The sequence below is a fragment of the Octopus bimaculoides genome, chromosome 16 (genome assembly GCF_046866305.1).
Source record: "Octopus bimaculoides isolate indiv1 chromosome 16, ASM4686630v1, whole genome shotgun sequence".
Lineage (NCBI taxonomy): Eukaryota > Metazoa > Mollusca > Cephalopoda > Octopoda > Octopodidae > Octopus > Octopus bimaculoides.
In genome coordinates, this window is record NC_142943.1 from 39,169,223 (window position 1) to 39,192,423 (window position 23,201).

Genomic DNA, 23,201 nt, shown 5'->3' on the forward strand with positions numbered 1-23,201 from the left:
CTTTAGTGGCATCATCAGAGACCATCAAGTACAACCAATCATTATACTCAAATTCATCACCACACACACACACACACACACACACAATACTTCTACAGAAAAGATGACATAAAATGTACAGGCATACTAAGAACATTTACAGGTAACCATATTGTGCAAAACGTAAAAATATAAGTGTGCAAACAATGTATTTCAACCATCAAAGGTTATGCCTGCTTTTGTTGGGCCTCTTTTCTCTCCATTAAAAGAATACTATAATAGAATAAAAAAACAGAAGACTGTCTCTTATCAAAAGCTGTACACTGAAACAAAAATACAAAACATGAAAGATTACATCCTAGACAAGTGAGGAGCAGTTTGCTACTACAGCAGACTCCAGTCCTCACAATCTTCACTAAACACCCTGACACATGAACAACACCACAGAACATGATTACAACAGTACACTAAAAACACTATCTCATCCACTCAGCAGAGTTAAACAGAAAAATAATATACACAGAAACAGATGCAGCATGAATAACTTCATCAGCACCAAACACTATCTTTGAATGCAAACCATCAACAATAAATGTAGAGGAACAACAGCTGTCATGTTCTAACCAAGTCCACCTTGCCTGTCTCTGCTGTGGCTATCACTAGAATCTCCAGGCATACAGAAATGGACTATAAAGGGAAAGTACATATCCATACTGTCACACTGCACTTCAATTCATCATTGCATGTCAGATTGTGCACTATATTCATCAGTTATACATAGGCCTGGAATATCTGAAACAATAGGGCTGTGGGTTTGACCTCGTCATTCAGCTGACTACCAAGAGATCACAGAAGTGTTTAATCGGGTAATCAAAACAGGTATGAGAGAGTGTAAATTATTTACCTGGTTGATATGTGAATACTGAAATGATATTATACTGAGTTAAGTATTTCAAGAGTTTCACAACATCAGAGATATTTGGCAAACCTGTCAACAGCTCTCTAATAAGGCACTGACAAGTTTCCTCTTGCCATGAAATGTCACCAACCATTGGAAATACTTGCGCCATGTGATTAATAGAGGACATCTTATCTTTAGATGGCTACAAAAAAAAAAGTATTTACATATAGTAAAGATGTCAGCACTTTGATGATGGAAAACAAATGAAAGATAAATAAAAGTGTAAATTTGCATTGTTATTAAAAGATTGGCAATACCTATAGAAGTTTATATTATCTGCAATTATTTGACAAATATATATATATATATATATATATATATATATATATATATACTTTAATAAATATCCGTGGTTTCAAAAGAATGCTTCATTATTTGCAATCAAAAAAACTTGCAAAATTACTACAATAATTACTAATATTGGGTTGGTGCATAATTACTGCAGCTTTTTTTACAACAAAAACAATAAACAACATGTAACAATAACATCTTTAAATGATTCTTCTGGAGCATATTCACCATCTCCTTCAATTACTGCTTCCCATTTGCTTGGCAGATGGTCAGACTGTCATTTAAAGATGTTTTTGTTAAATATTGTTATTGTTTTCGTTGAAAAAAGCCACAGTAATTATGCACCAACCCAATAATATTTTCATGTGACAATATTGTTTCCTTGCTTGCTTCATGCTCTTGCTTGATGGGGTTGGGGTCATCCCAGGTTAGTGGTCCCAGAGATGTCATCATATGTAGAGATGACCAGGTCCACCAGTGCTCTCCATTGCTGGGAGTCACATGCCAGCCCCTCTGCATTCCCCAAGGTGACTTTGAGTTGTCCATCTGGTGTGGGACCTGCCATCAGGCTTCTTCCAACCCCCAGCTGCTGCACTGAATGAAAGTAAAGCCCTAGTAGGAGATAAAGGACAAGTATGCACCAGTGCATGCAATGAATAGCTATGAGATGAGAGGCTGCAGTCTGGTACCTGCACAAGCACAATTCTTAGTTGGAAACATGATGGTACCATCTAATGTTCTGATGTGATAAGATTCATCATCATCATTTAGTTTCTGCTTTCCATGCTGGCATGGGTTAGATGGTTTGACAGGAACTGGTAAGCCAGAGAGCTGCACCAAGTTCCAGACAGATTTGGCATAGTTTCTATGGCTGGATGCGCTTCCTAATGCCAACCATTCCAAGAGTGTAATAGGTGCTTTTAATGTGCCACCAGCATGGGTGTCAGTTATATGATATGGGCATTGGCCACGCCTATGATTTTACTTGGCTTGATGAGTCTTCTCAAATACAGCATATTACCAAAGGTCTCAGTCACTTGTCATCACCTCCACGAGGCCCAACATTCGAAGATCATGCTTCACAACCTTCTCTTCCTAGATGTACCTCTTTCACAGGTTCCCTCCACAATTAGAGATCGACACTACCTTACACAGCTTCCCTTGTCCATACGCATCACATGGCCATACCAGCACAGTTGTCTATCCTGCACACCACATATGATGCCTCTTATGCCCAACTTTTCTCTCAAGATGCTCACACTCTGCCATGCATGCACACTGACATTGCACATCCAATGAAGCATGCTAACTTCCTTTCAAGCCTACCCATGTCCTCAGCAGTCACAGCCCATATTTCACTGCCGTGTAGCACAACTGTTTGCACACAGGCATTGTTTTCTGTAATTCTTTTACTATGTTAATTTAATGAAACACCTCGCCAACAGAGTAGAAAACCAGAAGATGTTCAGATAAGCATACTTCTTTTTCAACCTAGTACATCTAAAACTTCTCTTTTCAGTACAGATCATAATTACCCTATTAGTTCATTTCATTATTCTATCTATTTCGTTATCTATGTAAACACAGTTTCGCCTTCCAATTCTCTCTCTTTCACGCTCATTCATTCATCTAATTTTGTCACAGTTTGGCTGACCAAAAGCTTTTGGTTATAGCTCTAGTTAAGAATTGCAAATGCCCAATTCTATCTCATTATTATCATAATATTCTCGGATACCAGCAGCCTAAGTTTTTTTGATGTTTCGCAGTGCACCCACCCTTCCCATCCCTACTACCTGTACCGTAAATCCCTATCCTCTGACCTCTATAGGATGTCTCCCATGAACACTTCTAAAGGTTTAATGTTCCTACTTAGGGTTCATCTCCTATGTAATGTAGTGATCATGTAGCACATAAAAATGCTGGGGTAGTGTATGCAGGTTGAAGGCTATTGTATGTATATGAGTTCTGCCAAATGCGGGTACATGATGCTGCTGTCCCATATCCCAGGGTCTCATGGGCCCACACCTCCCACACCTTCAGAGTTGGCATACTGAAAGATAAATCTGGTGAGATTGCTGAGATGTTTGAAAGGAGACATGTAGATTTGTGCTGCATTCAAGAAGTAAGGTGGAGAGGAGGTTCTGCTAGGTTCTTCACAGGCAAAGAACATAAGTATAAGATTTTCTGGGCATGGAACACTGAAGGGTCGAGGGAATGGACATACTTCTTGCAGAGAAATGGGTTGATAAGGTAATCGAGGAAGTCAGAGTATGTGACAGAGTACTTAAGATTAGATTAGTGCTGCAACATGGGTTAGCAACTATTATCTCTGTCTATGCCCCTCGGCCGGGGCTACCTGATTAACAGAAAGACCAATTTCATGACACCCTCTTGCAGACTACCTAGTCGACAAATGACAGAGACCTCTTTGTGGCTGTTGACATCAATGGACATGTTGGACAACATGCAGGGGGCTTCTATGGCGTACATGGAGGCTATGGTTTTGGTTCCTGCAGCGAGGAGGGAACCGGGCTGCTGGAATTCTGTAATGCAAATGACATTACGGAAAGTGCAGGTAAAATCTATCTCAGTAGTTACAGGTGCATTGGTGGTAGTGTTGTTGGTGCTGAATATAAGATGGGCTGTGATAGCATTGATGGTGATAATAATGCTAAGAATCAATATGAAAGAAAAGGAACTTACTTTATATAGAACAGAGTGTTTAAAACTTTCCAGATAAATCTGAGCTTCTGCATAATCATATTTCTCCAGACAACAGTGAAGGAATTTTAGGAAGAATGCCATAGGTGTGTCCTGTAGAAAAAGAAAACAGGACAGATAATGTAGTTGATGAAGACCACATATCTTACAAAGGGAAACAAACTATAAATAAAAAAAATTATCAATTAATAACATTAAAAAAATTATGCCATTTTGTATGTGGAACCCCCCCCACAGTTACTTCACAGGCAACCCATCTAGAAGGATCATAACTCTAATACAGAGTAGAGGAGATATTTTAGTCCTCCCACAGACCATCTCTCAAGTATTGAGGGCTCAATAAAATGTACTCAGTTCACTGTTAAGTGGTTTGTGGTACACTAGAAAATACACTTAAATATGAAAAAAAAAAGGTATCAGATTTAAATAAAATAATTCCTTCCTTGTAAAAATATATAAAATTTCAGAAAAATTATTTAATAGCAATGTAACATATAAACATGCCAGCAGATTTTGCAAAGTGCCACTGATCAAATGATTCTGACCATGTTTCCAGCATGTTACTTGAATGCCACTGACAAACTCCAAGCATTTTGTTTACATAATTTTGCTAGACTAGAAAAAAAAAAAGTCAACAGTTGTACAATCTAAGGCCCTAATCTAGTACATCACAATATTGTTTGAAAATCAAGGCTAAGGAAAACTGTGTACTTACTGTTTGGAAAATAGCAAATCCAACTGTTAGATTAGCTAACCATTTGTTTCTGATGAATATTTCAGTAAGTTCACGTAAATCTTTCAAGTTCCACTTGGTAACAGGCAAAACATGTTGCTTCAGGAAGTGTTGATGCTGAAGATCGTTCATAACAGCAATCAACCAACCACACAAGCAACTGAGAATGTTAGCTTCCTACAGAGAGGAAAATCATAAGAAACGGCAAAATTATGCTATGGTTAATGTAAGCTGAAGACTTATTCAATGATAAAAGTGGGTTTGCTGATTATATTTTATTAAGACTAAAACATGTCCACAGTTTTGACACTTTAAATAATATTACCCAATGTTTTTTTTTTGCCTCACTATGGGTTGGACGGTTTGACCAGGGCTGGCAAGCTGAAAGGCTGCACTAGATTCCTGTCTGTCCTGGCATGGTTTCTACAACTGGATGTCCTTTCTAACAGAATGGTTGGCATTAGGAAAGGCATCCAGCTGTAGAAACCATGCCAAAACAGACAACTGGAGTCTGGTGCAGCCTTCCAACTTGCCAGCCCTGGTCAAACTGTCCAACCCATGCCAGCATGGACAACAGACGTTAAATGATGATGATGATGTTGCTGCCTATGATATCTTCATTTTCACAAGTTTGTTGCTGTACTTAATTTTTACACTTGAATGTAATACCACTCTCCATGTTAGAGCTTGGTATATTTTTGATATTAAATTTCTTGCATTATACCTGAGTGAATATTAGAGGTCTGTTTAATCAGGTCTGAAGTAGGGATATTTTACAATGTCAGAAGCAGTAAAAACATCATAATTTCTCATTTTCTCTTCCCTAAATATTTCCAGCTTCTTTCTTATTTGTAAGGACCAACTTCAGTGTGAATCACATTGTTAAAAATCACTGTCTTTGCAAATTAATGCCAGTGGAGACCACTGTAGTGCAGTGGATATTTGCTAGTATTATTTATAATGTAATGTTGACAGTTCATAAACTACAATGATATTCTAAATCCTACAATATTAACTTCGATGCCAGAAATAAAAATCCATTCAACTGGGAAAATAACTATATTTTGATGTAAAACAGCCAAGTCATTGTCTCAATGTAAAAGCCTAGAATATTAATGTGTTTGTGTAAAATGAAAGTACTCGACTACTATATTTATTATAGATTTCTCAAAAATATCAGTAATTTTAGTGAAGTGAAACAGAAATTTGACCCACCAAAATAACAGATCACCAGATGTTATACACAACTTTTGAATTCAATGATAAAATTATACTGAGAGTGTAACTGTTTCTCTCTCTCTCCCCCACTCTTTGTGTATGTATATATATATTTCTTGTAATAATTTTACAAAGAGACCAGAGTTTATAGTTTACTCAAAATTATTTTGTTTTTAAGTGCTCTACATTTCATAATTGACCCGACAATGAAGTTACTTGGTCTATTTTTCCAATTCCTTCTATAAGATTGAAAAATAGGATATAAAAATTCAATAATTTCAAACAGAAACAGTAGATCTAATGTGTTCTATGTAGCCTAATTAGAAATCATTACTTAGGAATTTTGACGATCTTAACGTCAAAACTGCAGATTAAAACTTTAGCAACTTCATTATTTTTTCAGTACTATAATGTGATTTAGTGTGAGCTTATATTGTGGAAATGTTTTTAAATGCAATAGTAAGTCCTCTGCAGAATGTTTGTTCTTATGATGAATGGTACCAAATACCAAAAAAGATACTCACTCTTTGACAAGCTGCTAGTTCTGTGAACAAGGGATTGCGTAACGCAATGCCATATGACAAAAGACTTTTCCAAACACTCCGACTTGCTTGGGCAGAAAAAATTACTCTGAAAACATCTTCAGGAGCAGACATAGGGTTAAGATCAAATTCTGAAAATGGATTAAAACTATTAGCATTTTGTTTGAACAAAAGCATTTATTATATGGTTACATGGTTAAGAAGTTTGCTTCCCAACCACATGGTTTCACATTCAGTCCCATCGTGTAGCAGTTACTATGCCTCTGGACCAACCAATGCCTTGTGAGTAGATTTGATAGGTCGAGACTGAAAGTCCATCATATAGGTGCGTGTGTGTGTATGTGTACAAGTCCTTGCTTGACATCACAAGATAGTTCTAAACAAGCATTACCATTATACAAATGTTGTCATTCATTAACCATCTTCCATGAAAATGTCAGGTCAAGGGAAAATATTTCCTTGCTTGACAATAAGTAAGGGATAGCAACAGAAACAGCATTTGACTGTAGAAAATCAACTTTAATGAGTTCCATCTGACCTGAGTAAACTATACTTGCATATTTTTACAGATTAGATACATGTAAAATGTCCAGTATGTTGGTCAAACTTAGTTTATTTGATATTTAACTTTATGTTGGTCAAATTATCATCAGAATCTAATAATGTGTCTCAGATCCATATTAATAAAGAGTAATAAAATACTAACGAAGAATTTTGCAATCAAAATAGCAGATGTTCCTAAAACACACATTTCCGTCTATATCTGACCCTCAGCAGAGTTGAAGAACAAGTGTGACCTGCAGTGTTATTACTTTCCCCACAGGGAAATTCAGCTGTGATATGGAATAAGTGAGGCAGACTGAATCAGTTGAAATCATATATTCTGCACACATTATGGCTCAGGTAAAATATCTCAAGAGAACACGCTGCAAACTAAAAGTACAACTATGATAGGGTTTCACATATATAGTAAGTTGAAAAGCCTTGGTTAACTGAGATTATCTACGCATTTAATTGACAAATATCACTTTATGGCTGTTTATTTCCTTTGCTGCTAGCGTGCCTAAGACCAGCCCTGGTTCTACTATGCAGACTTCAGATAACTGGAAACAAGCAACATTATACAAATGTTGCCCTTTTATTTACAAAGTTCATATACAATATATCAAGACAAGTCAAGAAACCTGGATATGTTTTCACAGTGAACTGCAAGAATATATGACACCATTAATGAAACTATTGTTTACAATCAGGGAAGACAAAGGAAATCTGAACTCACTCACACAAATAAATACATACAAATATCAGTTAGTTTCCATTTCTCGATTGATTCACAAGATTTTGGCTAGCCAAGAGCTACAGTAGAAGACACACAAGACAGAACTGAACCCAAGGCCATGTGGTTGGAAAGCAAACTTGTTAACCACACACCATTGCTTGAGCCTATAATTCCAATAAAATCAATTTAATGAAATTTCAGAAAATATAGAAATTCATTAATGCAAGCAGGGCTGTGTGGTTAAGAAATTCACTTTGGAACCATAAGGGTTACATGTTTGATCTCCTGCATGCCATCATGAGCAAAAGTCTTGATCAATCCCTTGTGTTCCCTCTATTCGGCATAGGTCTATGGCTGCACATTCCTTATATTGATACTATGCACATCAAAATCTTTTTACTCATTACAAATTACAACCGTTTTTATTACCATTTGTGTTTCTTCCCAAAATTGAGGATTTCCCCCCAAATAATGATGTCATTGTACATGAGTCATCATCATTATCATCGCTTAATGTTCACCTCTCATGCTGGCATGGGTGGGATGGTTTGACTGGAGCCAGCCAGGCAGAAGCCTGCACCAGACTTCTGTGACTGTTTTGGCAGGATTTTTACAGCTGGATGTCCTTCCTGACACCAACCATTCAGCAGAGTGGACTTAGTGCTTTTTATATGGCACAAGCACAGGCAAGGTCAGTTTTGGCAAGGCTTTTACAGGTGGATGTCCTTCCTAACATCAGCCATTCAGCAGAGTGGACTTGGTGCTTTTTATATGGCACAAGCACAGGCAAGGTCAGTTTTGGCAAGGCTTTTACAGCTGGATGTCCTTTCAAATGCCAACCATTTTACAGTGTGGACTGGGTGCTTTTAAGTAGCACCTGCACTGACAGGGTGACCAAGTACTTGCAAGACAAAAAAAAAAAATCTCTTTTGAGAGGGGAGGGAGCTTAGGAGGAGGTGCTCTTGTGTCAGATGATGAAAAGTTATAGTGAGACAGAGACAAAAACAGGTGTCTTGTTATAGAGGACGTACAAGGTTACCCAGCTGGTGGGGGAAGAGATCTGAAATGAAGACAGAAACAGGTGTACTGCTGCAAAAGAAATACTTGGTTACCCAACCTGAGGGAAATGCGGGAGAAGGAGCGAGAGAGTGAGGAAACAGCAGGATAGATGATAGTGGCAAAGTGCCGGGCATACTCGAAAAGGACAGGGATCAGAATATAAATGGGATGTTTGAGTAAAGGAAGAGAGAGAGAGATAGGGATGGTGGCAAGTGCCAGGGTTCGAACCCTTGAGGTTCAAATGTCATAGCACAAGTGGCAGGATATAGCGAGGAAGCGTGATATGAGAGTGGGGAGTGGTGAAAACCTGGGTATATATAGAGTCGGTTGGGCTACCAAATAGTAATGATAGAGAGGAACAAGGCCATGAGGACAGGATTGGGGAGTGAGAGCTAGGCATTGTGTATGAAGGAGGAAATATGAAGAAGAGATGTGGAGATGTAGATTGTTTTGTTGAGGTAGGGTGAGTGAAAAGTATGCTTATTACATATGGGTGGAACACGCAGGTCGGGGGCTAGCAAATGCCAATGATACAGTGAGACAGAGCCAAGAGAACAGGATTGGGGAGTGGGAGGTAAGCACAATGTATGAAGTGGTAATGCAAGGAAGAAAAGAGATGTAGAGAGATGTAGTTTGGTTTGTTGTGGTAGATGTGTGAGAGGTTTTCTTCTTAAGTGTGGGTGGGGCACACAACACTTCTAGAACTCAGTTTCACTGATGTGGATGGGTCTTCTCAAGAACCTCATGTCACCAGAATCTCAGTCCATTGTCATTTCCTCCATGAGGCCCAACATCCTGAGATCAGTCCTTACCACTTCATCCCATGTCTTCCTGGGTCACCCTCTTCCATGGGTACCATCCACTTTCAATGATCAGCACTTCTTTATGCAGCTGTCCTCATTCATACGCATCACATGTCCAAACCAACGTAGACTTCTCTCTTGCATGCTACATTTGATTCCTCTTATGCCAAATTTTCTCTCAATACATTTGCACTTTGTCATACATGCACACTGATGTTGCACATCCAACAGAGCATGCTACCTTCATTTCTCTCCAGTCTATGCATGTCTTCTGCATTTAGAGCCCATGTCTCACTACCATGGAGTATAGCCGTTTGCACACAAGCATCGTATAGTCTTCCTTTCACTCTGAGAGAGAGAGTCCTTTTGTTGCCAACAGAGGTAATGGCTCTCTGAACTTCCTCCACCAAATTCTTATTCTAAAACCAATACTTTCAGAACATCCTCCACCATTGCTCATTTGGTCACCTAGGTAACAGAAACTATCTACAACCCCAAGAGAGCCTCCTGGGCATTTAATAGAATCTAAGTCCCGTGTGCTCTTAGTGCTTATTGTTCTTGCACATCTGCCATATACGACTACTTCATCTATTAATCTACCTGTGATTCCACTGCACCTCTTCTGTGTCCCTAGTTTACACTGGGTGCAGTGAATGGAATTTCTTCCAACTCTTTTCCTACATATTGAGCAGGGCCATTTACCTGATCAAAAAAGAGTTTTATCTTTCTTATTAACAAAACCTTTGGTCTTTCTTCTCCGATTCTGCCAAAGACTTTGCAATAAGAGCAAGGTCATCAGCATATAACAGTTCCTAAACAGCTATTTCTAAGAAACCATCAAAATGGCAAAGTTAGACAGTAATAATGACTAATTGTTTTTAAAACTGTTTTCACATCTGGATAACATTCTGTTATAATCATAAAGAAAATGTCCAAAGAAACAGGGGAATCCAAGAATCAGAAAACTTGCTACAATTTTAAGCAAGATTGGCTTTTCCATCTCGAAGAAACTGGAATGTATCATTGTGTGAAAAACAGAAGTGAATGATAGGAAACGTTTGCAAAGTATTAGGATATTGGTAACATTACCTGCACCAATTGCATCAAAGTAAAAATTCAAAGCAAATTTACAGCTGGGGAATAGCAAGAATGATTGTTGGATTATTAAAACCAACATCTCAAATGACAGTCATTTGGATGCTAGCATAAAATTTCAAAACCTGATAGAAGCTATTATTTTCATAATGCTAGCAAAAACTCCAGTTCAGTAAGAAACACAAAGAAATCTAGTACTAATACCATTGTTTTTATTGATAATAATTACTCTCCCAGTTATTAAACTTCAATGAATTCTCCTCAAGAAATTAATTCACCAATCACCAAATATGTAAATATTTCTGAAAGTTGGCATTTGTTCAATGTAACAGTGTTATTATGTGTGGAAAGTAATGGGTATGTTGAGGAACATTGCTTTCCACACATCATAATAATAATAAAAGTAATGAAATTATTGTGTACAGTGCTCAAGTGCAGTACAACTCATCAAAGGTGCATGTACAGTACATAGAATTATGTACAAAAGTCAGGAAAGTTAACAGTGTAAGAGAATCATGATATGAAAGGGGGATATCAGGTGTTAATGAAAATACAGATATTAACCTCTAGAAATGTGAATATGTCAAGTACAGACTAAAATGAAATTTTTTATAAAACAGTACTAGTCGGTATTTTGATATTAACAGCAATGGTAGAAGTAACATTCATTGTATTACGCCTGAGTTTCTTTTGTTTGTTTGTTTTTTTTTAACACTTGCATAGATTTGATGAATACTTATTTCAGACAATATTTTATGGCCTGATACTCATCTTGCTGCCAATTCATTCCTGCTTTCCAAGTAAGGGAATATTTTATTTCACTACTTCAACAACACAAAGCTACAAGACATAGCTTGTAACTCTATGCTGTTCATCAGGAGTGTAAAAATAACATTATTGCATTGCTTGGTCAGTTTATTGCATTACTATTACACAAATGTGAGCAGTACTCCAATGAGATCATAGTTAGAGGGAGGGAACTGATGAAGGCTGAAATATTTTCTAAATCTGAAGAGGAATCCTAACTTTTATGATGAAGCTTTGGATATTTTATATAAACTGGGTTACCATGGGACCATCATACATTGTAAAGTATAGCATTTGTATGTTTTCAAGGTCTCTGTTCAAAGCGTATTAGCTTGGCCCCCAACAAATCAAGAACAAATTAACACCAAATGACTAGATAAAGATATCTCAAAAATCTATAAAATAGAAATGACCAAAATATTCTTACCCTGATTAGTCTCTTTATTTTCTTCTTTGTTTGAATTGATTATTAAAGCATCATCTTCATCAGAACTGCTTTGCCCTAAAATGCATAGAAATTATATAACTATAATTGTGGAATAAATATATCATAAGCTCAAAATAAAGACAGACATTCCAAATACTTAATTAAAATATTATTCGCATGTGAAATGAGCACAGTTACAATATTTTATAGCTAAAATGGCAGAGAAAAACAATAAAAAAAAACATTAAGGGGAATAAACCTTTACAAAAAGACACTAGGGACAATTAAAAAAGTTAATAAATATCTGTTTAAATATTGATTTATCTGGATTTAAAATGTATTAATTTGTCTATAGATAAACCCTCAAGATGGTAGAATTGGTCTTAATATATTGGTGGTACTTTTTGCAGATAAATCTTCTGATGTTTGAAGAACAACACTGATGCCAATAGGATTTAAGCTTAAAACCTTGCAGAATGAAACAAAAATCTGGCACATCATTTAGTGTACTATTTTGGTCATCTTCATTACACACAGGGTCTTAAAATATTGGCATCATTTCAAATATTGAAAAGTTTCAGGTGAGTAAAATTTACAGATTTACCCAACTCGGCATATAGAAATTACATTGATAAAGTTAATAAATAGAGGCATTGACTAACCTGTGTCAGAAGCTACTCCTATTTTGCTATAAAAACCATAACGAAATGCTTTAGTAGCAGGTTTTTTTATTTCCAAGTCAGTTTTGGTAGTTGTCTCTTCAGTCTCCGTGAAAAGATTGTTTTGAGCATTATTTACAATGTAGAATATGTGATCTCGAAGATGAGGACTAGGAAACCATGGTACTAACTGTAAAAGCTGAAAGGAATGAAATGATAATATTTAGCTCAGTTAAGGTAGTGAGCTGGCAGAATCGTTATCACGAAGGACAAAATGCTTAGCAGTATTCCTTCCATCTTTACGTTCCGAGTTCAAATGCTGCTGGGGCCAACTTTGTCTTTCTTCCTTTTGAGGTCGACAAAAGAAGATGACAAAGCGATATACTGATGAGAAATGTGAGGCAGGAATAAAAGAAAAAAAGACCTTATCCATTGTGCAAGTATGGTGAAACAAATGTTGAAATGGTAGCAATGATGGTGACTAGGAGATGCATGTATCAACAGTTAGATTTCTTACTTAATACGTTTCCAGAAGTTTTCATCTACCTCCTCCTCTTCCCATCCTTTTGATACCCTCAGATCTCTCTCATTCATCTCTGTCACTCAAGCTTTCTTCACTTACTGTCTATCCCATGCATTATATGATGCTTTCCATGTAATTAAGTAACCAAGTGGATCTCTGCAAAGAACTATTCCATGATAGCCATTTGGTGTTCAGAGATGGCACTGCATTCATCCAACCCACTTGTCTCACTCTACACATTCTCTCTCTTCTGTTCATTGCACCATGCATTTGTGGAAGAAGAGATAGCACTAGACACATCCATATTCTTATTTCTTTACTGCCCACAAGAGGCTACACACAGAAGGGACAAACAAACGGATTAAGTTGATTACATCGACCCTAGTATGTAACTGGTACTTATTAAATCGACCGCAAAAGGATGAAAGGCAAAGTCGACCTCGGCGGAATTTGAACTCAGAACGTAGCGGCAGACGAAATACCTCTAAGCATTAACATTTCTGCCAGCTCGCCACCTTAGACATTCCCATATTCTGTCACCAGACATATGCTACCTCAACACATTCCAATCAAGCTGTCTATGTACAAGAGTTAGTATCATATTTGTTTATTATTCCTTACCAATGTTGTGACTTTCATTCATTACTACCTCTAATATCGACATTCTTTACTCACTCCCTCCTCTACCACCTTTGCATTCTAATCACTTAGCTTCTCCATTCACACTTTTACTCACCTCTGGTCATACAACCCTATCATAGATGGTATATAGCTTTGCCATGTACAAGGCAACTTTACTGATGCTAGTGCCATCATAAAATGTATCCTGTACATACTGTAAAGTAGTTGACAAATGAGCAGGGACAATACAGAGACAAGAGAACTGTTTAGTCTTGTCAAGGATATGACAATCTTTCTAATGCTGGTGTTATGATATAATGCATTCATTATACTCTGTAAACTGGTTGATGTTAGGATGGGCATCCACCAACAGAATGAGATGTTCTCTAATCTGACTCATCCAACTCATTTTAGAATGGGAAACAGATTATATAGAAGAAACTGCTGGTGGAAATGGTTTTTCTGTTTTTTTTTAATAATAATAATGATGATCATATAAATAAATGATATGTCACAAGTATTGAGAACATACTTGGTGAGCAAACTATAACCTACCATGTAAATGACTTCTTTTTTTTTACATAAATTTATTTGATTTCGTAAATGAACCATGTGCTGAGTTTATTTTAATGACCAATCAATTGCTAAGGAATTTATCGCCTTAACCCTTTTGTTACCGCGTTCATTTTGAGATGCAATGTGCTTCTGTCAATTAATTTTAAATATAACAAAGAATTTAGTAAAATAACTTAGTTATCATTAAGCTAGCGTTAGGAACATAAATTGTGACTGATGGAAGATCTTCATTCAAAACTTATGAAAACAAGACATTTGTACTATAGAGCCAGAGGCAGTTTCAGCCAGGTTGGTATCGAAAGGGTTAATAATAATCCTTTCTACTAAAGGTACAGGGCTTGAAATTTTGGGAAGGCTACTAGTTGATTACATCGAACCCAGTACACAACTGGTACATATTTTATCAACCATGAAAGGATGATAATGTATAAATGAAAGATATCAAATTGTAGGTTTCTCCTAAAACTGACATTATAGCCAAAAGAATTATGAAAAAAAATAAAAACAAATGTTTACCTGATCTTTGGGATATTGATGCAACTGTGCAAACCAAAGGAAAGGTAACCAATTATTGGTTTTGGCACAATTCTCTAGAAATCTAGTCGAGTAAGGCAGATGAAGATGATAACACAATAGAATCGATTGCGTCCATAAATGACCTGCTTCAAAACCAAAACTGAAAATAGATAAACAAAATATCAGAGACAAATTCTTGAATAAATAGTTACTTTTAAGAAAGTAAACTGGTTACTATGATAAAACTTACGGTGAAACTTCTTCCTTTTCAATATCATACTCAGTAGCATCTTCTAAAGTATTGAGCAGCTCTGAGGCTGAATTTCGTTTTCGTTTAAGGCAGCCCATTAACAACTGACCTAATCACAAAACACAATGGGAAAAAGTGTATCAAATTACAGCAACAGACAGAAAATATAGCTTAAGTTGGAGACAATATCCTCATTAAGTACAAATGGTACAAGAAATAACTGAGAGAGAGAACTTGTGCTTTACATTATTTAAGTACGTTTAAACAAAAGATGAAACTTTTCAGAAGCAAATGCCAAAATAGAATTAATAACTATTATCTTGCTAGTTCAAATTGATCATGTAGAGTAACTTGCTTGAATATTAACTTTTGTTTCAGCTGACAATGAACAGATGTCTTTAAACTTACATCTAAAGGGTTTACACTTTGACCGAAGTATACAATGTAAGTAATGTGATGCACATGTACATCATGCTAAAGTCATATTGTAGGGAGCCAAGACAGTCTAATTAAAATAGAATATGAACACAGTGCCATGCTTTTGATAATTATTTTAATTCTATGTAGTTTGTAAGAAGATAGATATTCTCTCAGCCTCGCTACTCTTGACCCAGCTTGATTCGTTGGATCCTATCAAAATGTCCAAGCCATGCTAACACAGAAGACAGATGTTAACTGATGATATTGATATATACACATATACACACATACCTATGTGCCGGTGGCACATAAAAAGCACTATCCAAATGTGGTCAATGCCAGCCCCCTCGCCCCGTCTGGCTCCTGTGCCGGTGGCACGTAAAAAGCACCCTCTACACTCCCGGAGTGGTCGGAATTAGGAAGGGCACCCAGCTGTAGAAACATTGCCAGATCAGATTGAAGCCTTGTGTGGCCTCCTGGCTTGCCAGTCCCTAGACAAACCGTCCAACCCAAGCCAGCATGGAAATGGATGTTAAATGATGATGATGATGATGACATACATACACACCTGTAATGTACTATTTTACAATACATATAACCTTCTGTAATGCATAAGGCTTTAAAGAAACCTCTACAGGGTCACTGAATATGGTAGAAGTAGCAGTCAAATCTCATTCAAACTAGCCTTAGTGTCTAATAAAAAGCCACACTATGGGATGAAGTGGTGAAGACAGATCTTAGGTTGCGTAATCTCATGAAAATAACAAAGGACCGTACTGACAGCCAATTTGCTGTATGTAAGGAAATCCACCTGCCTATTCATACCAGGTAAGTGTGTGTGTCTGTGTGTGAAGTGAAGCCCAGGTAATTGGTTTCTATCATAGTCTCTCTTCCATCTAATAACTCTCTCTTTTGTCTTCCACATCCTCCCCTACTACTTGTCTCCGTCTCTGTTATCACATATCCTTTTATCACTCTTCTCTCATCCATACGACTGTCACACATATTTTATAGCTTCACCCCCCTCTATTTTTTCTCCCATCTCTCAATTCTTTTCTCAATCTCATTTTTCTATGCCAGATCTCTTCTGTCTACCATACAGTGCAGCCAAAGATGTAACTGCACTTATCCAAAATCGAAATCAAACGAAATTTGACTGGCACCCATGCTAACCTTCCTTCACTGGACACCAAATTATGCTTGCGTATACCTGTTGGGGCAAGTGAAATTGAAATTGAACCAAATTCAATGACTGGCACCAGTACTAGTGAAGCACTAACAGCACCATTCGAGCGGGATCACTGCCAGAGCATGTCTGATTCCGTGCTGGTAGCATGAAAAAAGCACCATTTGAGTGTGATCGTTACTAGTGTCACCTTACTGGCACTCATGCCGGTGGCACGTAAAAGCACCCACTACACTCTCGGAGTGGTTGGCGTTAGGAAGGGCATCCAGCCGTAGAAACTCTGCCAGATCAGATTGGAGCCTAGTGCAGCCATCTGGTTCGCCAGTCCTCAGTCAATCATCCAACCCATGCTAGCATGGAAAACGGATGTTAAACGATGATGATGATGATGGTGATGATACACATACATATAAATACACACACACACACACACACACACATAATTGTGCTTTACTACAGAGGTACCAGTATACTGTTGAAAGAACTCCATATATACTTATACTTCACAGAACTAGTAATCCCAAGTGGCTAGAATGTGTGAAGATAGCTCTTGTGCACTTGCCATTCATTTATACATGTATTATATATACCTGTTTCTTGCTCAAATTGCTGGTTATAATCCTTTCTCCATTGAACAGAGCCTCCCCAAGATTTCAGCTTGTTCATTCTATAAGCGACAATCTTATTACCAATGTTCACCAACAAACGAAGCAAAATGCTATCAACTCCAAGCATTTCTACAAAAGCTGCACATGATGCGGACACTTGGCCTTGACTGAAATACTTAACAGCCAGTTTGGTGGCAATCTGACAAGCATATTGCACTCTAAAGTAGAAAATAAAAAGTAATAAATTAGAAAATTACTATTTTTAAATCTCACAACAAGAGATATTCAGCAACAATACTTTGCAGTAAAGATTGTTTGCCAACATAACATGGCAGTCCAGGTTTAGGACTAATGTTGCTGTAATTTAGCCCCAGGAGACATTGTCTCCAGCTGGCTATAAGATATAAGGACACAGATCGTGTTGTACAGCCAGTTAGAGACGATGTCTCCTGGGGCTAAATTACAGCAACATTAGTCCTAAACCATGTTATGTTGGCAAACAATCTTTACAACAAAAAATAATAATATTAATGATAATAATAAATAATAAAACATAGCATTCATAAATATAAAAAGAGTTAAGGGAGTATTCAAAACTGATCATAGTAAATTAGACGGATGCCTGATAAACTACTGGAGTATCAGTGAAAAGCTTCATCAGCATGTGGTGTAGACAAGTCAGGTTGGTAAAACCCACCTAAGTTTTGCCATGGAAGTACCTGGGTTCACTAGCTCAATCTATTGAAACAAACCTGTACCCTAAATATCTGCAATGTTTCATTATTGGAGCTAATTCTACTGTCTTCAGAGATAAAAAGCAAAGTTAACCTCAAGTAGAATTTTTTAATTCAGAAATGTAAAACACCAAAATGAAAAAGACTCAGACTCTCCTCTCTACCGTGCACATCTACTATTGTGGTAGATTAATGCAGTCATAATAAAACTTGTAAAATTTAATAAGTTTGTCTTCTGTGAGGAACTATGAAGTCTAACATTTTGAGTAAGATATTTTATTAGAGAAAAAGAATGTGAAATGGATGCTTGTGAAAAATACTGAAGAGTAAGAAATAAAAAAAGAATTAGAGATGAATTAACCAGGCAGAAGAGTTGATAGTAAGAAACAATAACAAAGTGATAAAAAGAAAGAAGAGAGAAGAATGAGGCAAAGGATAACGGTTAGAGAAATTGCTGTATATGAACATTCAGGCAAAACAATAGTTACAATGTGTATGTAGGCAGTCACACATGAACACATGCCCAAGCATGGAGAGAGTAAAGGATTAAAATGATTAAGATACAGAATATTAAGTATACATTGAAAAATAAGCGCATATTCCCCAAAAGTATATGTGCAAATATTGCACACACACACATTACACGAATATGAGTGAAGGGAGGAAATAGTTTGAGAGAGGACATTTCACAAACAGATACATTTATGTTCAACTGCATTCACTCAGTGTTTCAAAAAATATCAAGTTACCTGAAGCCCTGAGATTAGAAAAGAAATAAAAATTATAAAGGAAAAGTATCTGTTGCTGTTTAGATGCAAGTCAGCTCTGATTGAGAATACCTAAGATGAAAAATTTTCCAATTGCGACCATCCTGTCTTTGCAAAATGAACATCAGACTACATTATCCAAAGTGTCTTTTTCCTAAGACGGTTCAGTATGATTTGAAAGGAATCTAGCTGTTGTATTTCCCTCGGGAGACTCGCAGAGATAACACAACGAGTTGTACAATTTAATTATTACATTTATTATTCAATTACATACAAAGAACGCACTCACCCAAAGTTCGTTATGAATAAACAAGAATCATGTCCGCCATATCTATCAATGACATTTTACTACGACAGTCACACAAGACAACAACAATGAAACAATGAACTCAGACGAACCATGGTGACACACGGAACGTCAGACGAATAACATATCTAACAGTCCATATAACACCTCCCCACTGAAATTGATGCTACACAAGAAGTATCAACAGCAAAGTCTCTCTTGGGTTTTACGGGTTCTCTTGGATCGTCTTGGGTTGTCTGGTCCATACACTGGAACGGGTAACATGGTCTTGGGTCTGGTTTGTCTTTGAGTTAGTGGCACAGTTTCCGAGATCTCCATCGGGTGATCTGTTGCAAATTGAAATACAGTGTTTTCTGCATCACCAGGTTCATTGTCTTCCTCAGTTGTGTACCGCGGTCGCAGCTGTTCCCAGTGTCGTCTCCACATCGGGCCATGAGGTATGACCTTCACGTTAAAGCAGCGAGTACCCAATGACTTCTTAATGATTGCTAGTACCCATCGAGGATCTTTGTCTCGGCGAGGTCCATAGTATAGTGCATACACAGGATCTCCGGCCTTGTACTGCCTGGTAACTTTAGCGACATCAGCCGGGCCAGGAGTCACCTGAGACTTATGTGCTTCCTTAGACTGTTTGCCTTGAGCAATGTGTGCTGGCGATGGCAGCAGAGAATCAATCCTTGTTCGTATCTGCCGGTTATTCAAAAGTTCACTTGGAGAGAATCCACAGGATGTTGGTGTTCTCCGGTACTGCATCAAGAATTCTTGAAGTGCTCGTGTCGGCGGAAGAGAAGACTTCCTCAGAGCTTGTTTGAAGGTTTGCACCAAACGTTCCGCTGCTCCGTTGGTAGCTGGGTGGTAAGGTGCCCCTGTCAGGTGTGTGATCCCACGTTCTTTGCACCAGCTCTGGAACTCCTCAGACGTAAAAGTTGGTGCGTTATCGGTGACCAGTGTGTGAGGAAATCCGAAGTGTGCAAAGTCTTCCTCAAGCAGATTTAAAGTGACTTTGGAAGATGTGGAGGAAGTAGGATGAATGCATGGGTACTTGGAATAAGCATCTGTGATCACCAGCCAATCTCTACCCATAAAATTTATTGCGTGGTCCAGGTGTAAGCGACTCCACGGCTTTTCTGGTAACATCCATGGGTGAACTGGAGGCTTAGATGGCTGCCTTTGATGTTCGTTACACGAATCACTTCGTCGACTGGCTATCTCTATAGCAGCATCGATACCAGGCCAATAAACAGCAGTTCTTGCTAGTTGTTTCTTGCGTTCCATGCCAAAGTGTCCAAGATGCAGAAGATTGAGGATCTTTGGCTGCAAGCTATGTGGAATCACAACTCTAGATCCATGTATAAGGCATCCATGGCAGATACTAAGTGAGTTTGATAACTTACGGAACTTGTTGACTTCGTCATTGATCTCCATGTTCTTTGGTGGCCAGCCTTCACGGACATAGCGTATCACTGTTGATATCACTGGATCATTCCCTGACTCTTGACGGAGGACATTAGCATCCACAGGTTGGACTTGAATACTAAGAGCTTTGATGGCACACACCATGTCTATGTCTTCACCATTTTCCTTTCTGTCAAAGTCGTTGTCATCACCGAATGGCAAGCGACTGAGGGCATCAGCATTGCCATGATCTGCTGATTTCCGATATTCAATGGTGTAGTCAAACTGGTTCAGCCACAGGGCCCATCGTGCTAGTCTGTTAGCAGCGAGAAGTGGCGTCCCTTTCCTCGGACTGAATAGTGATGTCAGTGGCTTGTGATCAGTCACGAGTACGAATTTACGACCGTACAAATATTGGTAAAACTTCTGCAAGCCAAATATGATAGCTAGGGCTTCCTTTTGAATTTGACTGTAGTTACGCTGTGCAGAAGTGAGAGTCTTGGACATATTGGATATTGGGCGCTCGCTTCCATCAGGATAGCGGTGAAACAGGACTGCTCCAATACCAACGTTTGATGCGTCACAAGCCAGTCCCAAAGTTTTGTTTGGATCGAAGTGTATCAGAACTTGACTCGATGAAAGTACATTTTTCAAGTGATCAAAAGCTGACTGTTCCTCATCTCCCCCCTTCCAAATAGTTGACTTTTTTGTAAGGCAATAGAGTGGCTCTGCTATACTGGCTAGGTTTGGGATAAACTTTCCATAAAACTGAACTGAACCTAGGAAAGATTTCAAGCTTGATTCGTTCGTTGGAGATGGCATCTTTAAGACTGCTTCGACTTTGGATCCCTTAGTGATCCCTTCAGCCGACAAAATGTGTCCAAGGTATTCTACACTGGGTAGTGCAAACTGGCACTTTTCACGACGACATCTGAGTCCATTGTCGCTTAGACGTGTGAGCAGACACTTTAAGTTGTTTAGGTGACTGTTTGCATCTTTCCTACTGACAAGCATGTCATCCTGGAAGACGGCCACTCCAGGTAGAACATGGGTCAGGTTTTCCATGATCTCCTGAAAGTAACCAGGTGCTGACTTGATTCCGAAAGGGAGTCGTTGTTGCAGGAGTACTCCATGGTGAGTGCTGAGTGCGAGTCTGCGTTGACTCTCTGGAGCCAGCTTGATCTGATTATAGGCATCAGCAAGGTCAATCTTTGTATATCCGAATCCACCTCCAAGTTTCTGCATCAGTTCAGCAGAGAGTGGCATTGGATGACGGTGATCAGCAAGTTGGTCATTAATTCCCACAGAGTAGTCACCACAAATCCGTAGTTTGGGCTTCAGGTTGCTTGAAGCATGTGCTTTACGAATCGGTACCACTGGCGTTCCGTATTCGTTGAACTGGACTGGCTTCCAGATTCCCTTGGCGATGCCTTCTTCGTAACCTTTGGCCAGGTCATCACGAAGAGCAAATGGGACCGGACGTGCCTTGTGAAAGACTGGTGTTGTGTCCGATTTGAACTTCACTTCCAGTTCAAAGTTCTTGACACATCCCAGTTCTTGCTTGAAAAGATCTGGAAATTCATCACACATGTTGTGACAATCTTGCTGCAGGGAAACATAGGGCTCACTTGAGGTCTTTGGATATATCCCTTCTGCACCATCCCTCTTGGCTTGGCTGTCTATGCTTTTCAAACCTAGAGCAGTGTCTACGGAAATTCCCAGAGTCTGGATAGCATTCCGACCCAGCAAATTAAGATCAGAGATCTTGGTGACTATGTAAGGTATAAGATCCTGTTTACCAGTTGTTGGATCCTTGGTTTGGCCCATGAAAGTTCCTAGAACAGGCAGGTTGTGCTTGCTGGCAGATTCATAGCGATGCTTGACATCTTGCAGCTTTGGTCTTCCAAGTTGTTTCCAGACTGACAAGGAAACAAAATTGCCTGTAGTAGCAGTGTCCAATTCCATTGTGAACAGTCTGTTCTGGATTGTTACTGGCACAATTAAACTGTGAGTGTCTAGGGAAACTTCACCTAGGATCGCCTTGACTAGCTCAGCTTTTGTGATTCTTTTCACGGGAGTTTGTGAATGGCCATTGCGTTGCTGATGTTTTTTCCTACACACCGCTTGCAAATGTCCCTTTTTGTCACAAAAATGACATTTGGTTTCCCTGAAAGGACAGTCTGTCGCTTTGTGGGCCTTTCCACATCGGTAGCATTTCTCCTGGTTTGTGGAATAAGACTGCTGATGGTTCTTTTGAGGACTCTTGTTCTTGTTCTGTTGGACCTTGTACACCTGCTTGGTTTTGGAACCGTATACAGTTTCTTTTGCAACCTTTGCTGCGTCTTCAGTCTCGATGGCAACTTGGACAGCACGGGCAAAATCTAGTTCTGTGTCTTTTATCTTACAAAGCGCCTTCAGAACTGCTTCATTGTTAACCGAACATATGAATCTCTGTCTCAAAGCTTCATCCTGTGGGTTGGTGATTGACGGAAAATCACAGGTAGCCGCATCCTGACGTATACGTGCTGCCAGCTCTTGGAGAGTTTCGCCTGGCTTCCGCTGCATATCACTCCAAAACTTGAAACGCTCTCTCACAATGAAAAGTTTAGGGTCGAACTGTTCTTTCATGAAGTCAACGATTTCGTCCATTGTCAAGTTGTTGATATCTTTAGGCGGATTTTGTTGGGTAGCCAGATTAGCAAGTTGCTTGTAAACAGTAGCAGT

The 23,201-nt window shown here is 38.5% G+C and overlaps 1 protein-coding gene across 2 annotated transcripts in view; it reads right to left on the reverse strand.

Moving 5' to 3' along the window:
- Nucleotides 1-23,201, reverse strand: part of LOC106869329 (spatacsin) — a 110,321-nt gene that overhangs the window by 51,420 nt on the left and 35,700 nt on the right. For both annotated transcript variants that reach the window (XM_052974099.2, XM_014915038.2), the window contains exons 18-26: nucleotides 17,257-17,492; nucleotides 15,061-15,169; nucleotides 14,811-14,970; nucleotides 12,578-12,773; nucleotides 11,916-11,990; nucleotides 6,428-6,576; nucleotides 4,668-4,862; nucleotides 3,935-4,045; nucleotides 884-1,082 (exon numbers count right to left, since the gene is read on the reverse strand). In XM_052974099.2, the coding sequence (XP_052830059.2) occupies nucleotides 884-1,082; nucleotides 3,935-4,045; nucleotides 4,668-4,862; nucleotides 6,428-6,576; nucleotides 11,916-11,990; nucleotides 12,578-12,773; nucleotides 14,811-14,970; nucleotides 15,061-15,169; nucleotides 17,257-17,492 (1,430 nt within the window). The remainder of the gene's footprint in view (nucleotides 1-883; nucleotides 1,083-3,934; nucleotides 4,046-4,667; nucleotides 4,863-6,427; nucleotides 6,577-11,915; nucleotides 11,991-12,577; nucleotides 12,774-14,810; nucleotides 14,971-15,060; nucleotides 15,170-17,256; nucleotides 17,493-23,201) is intronic.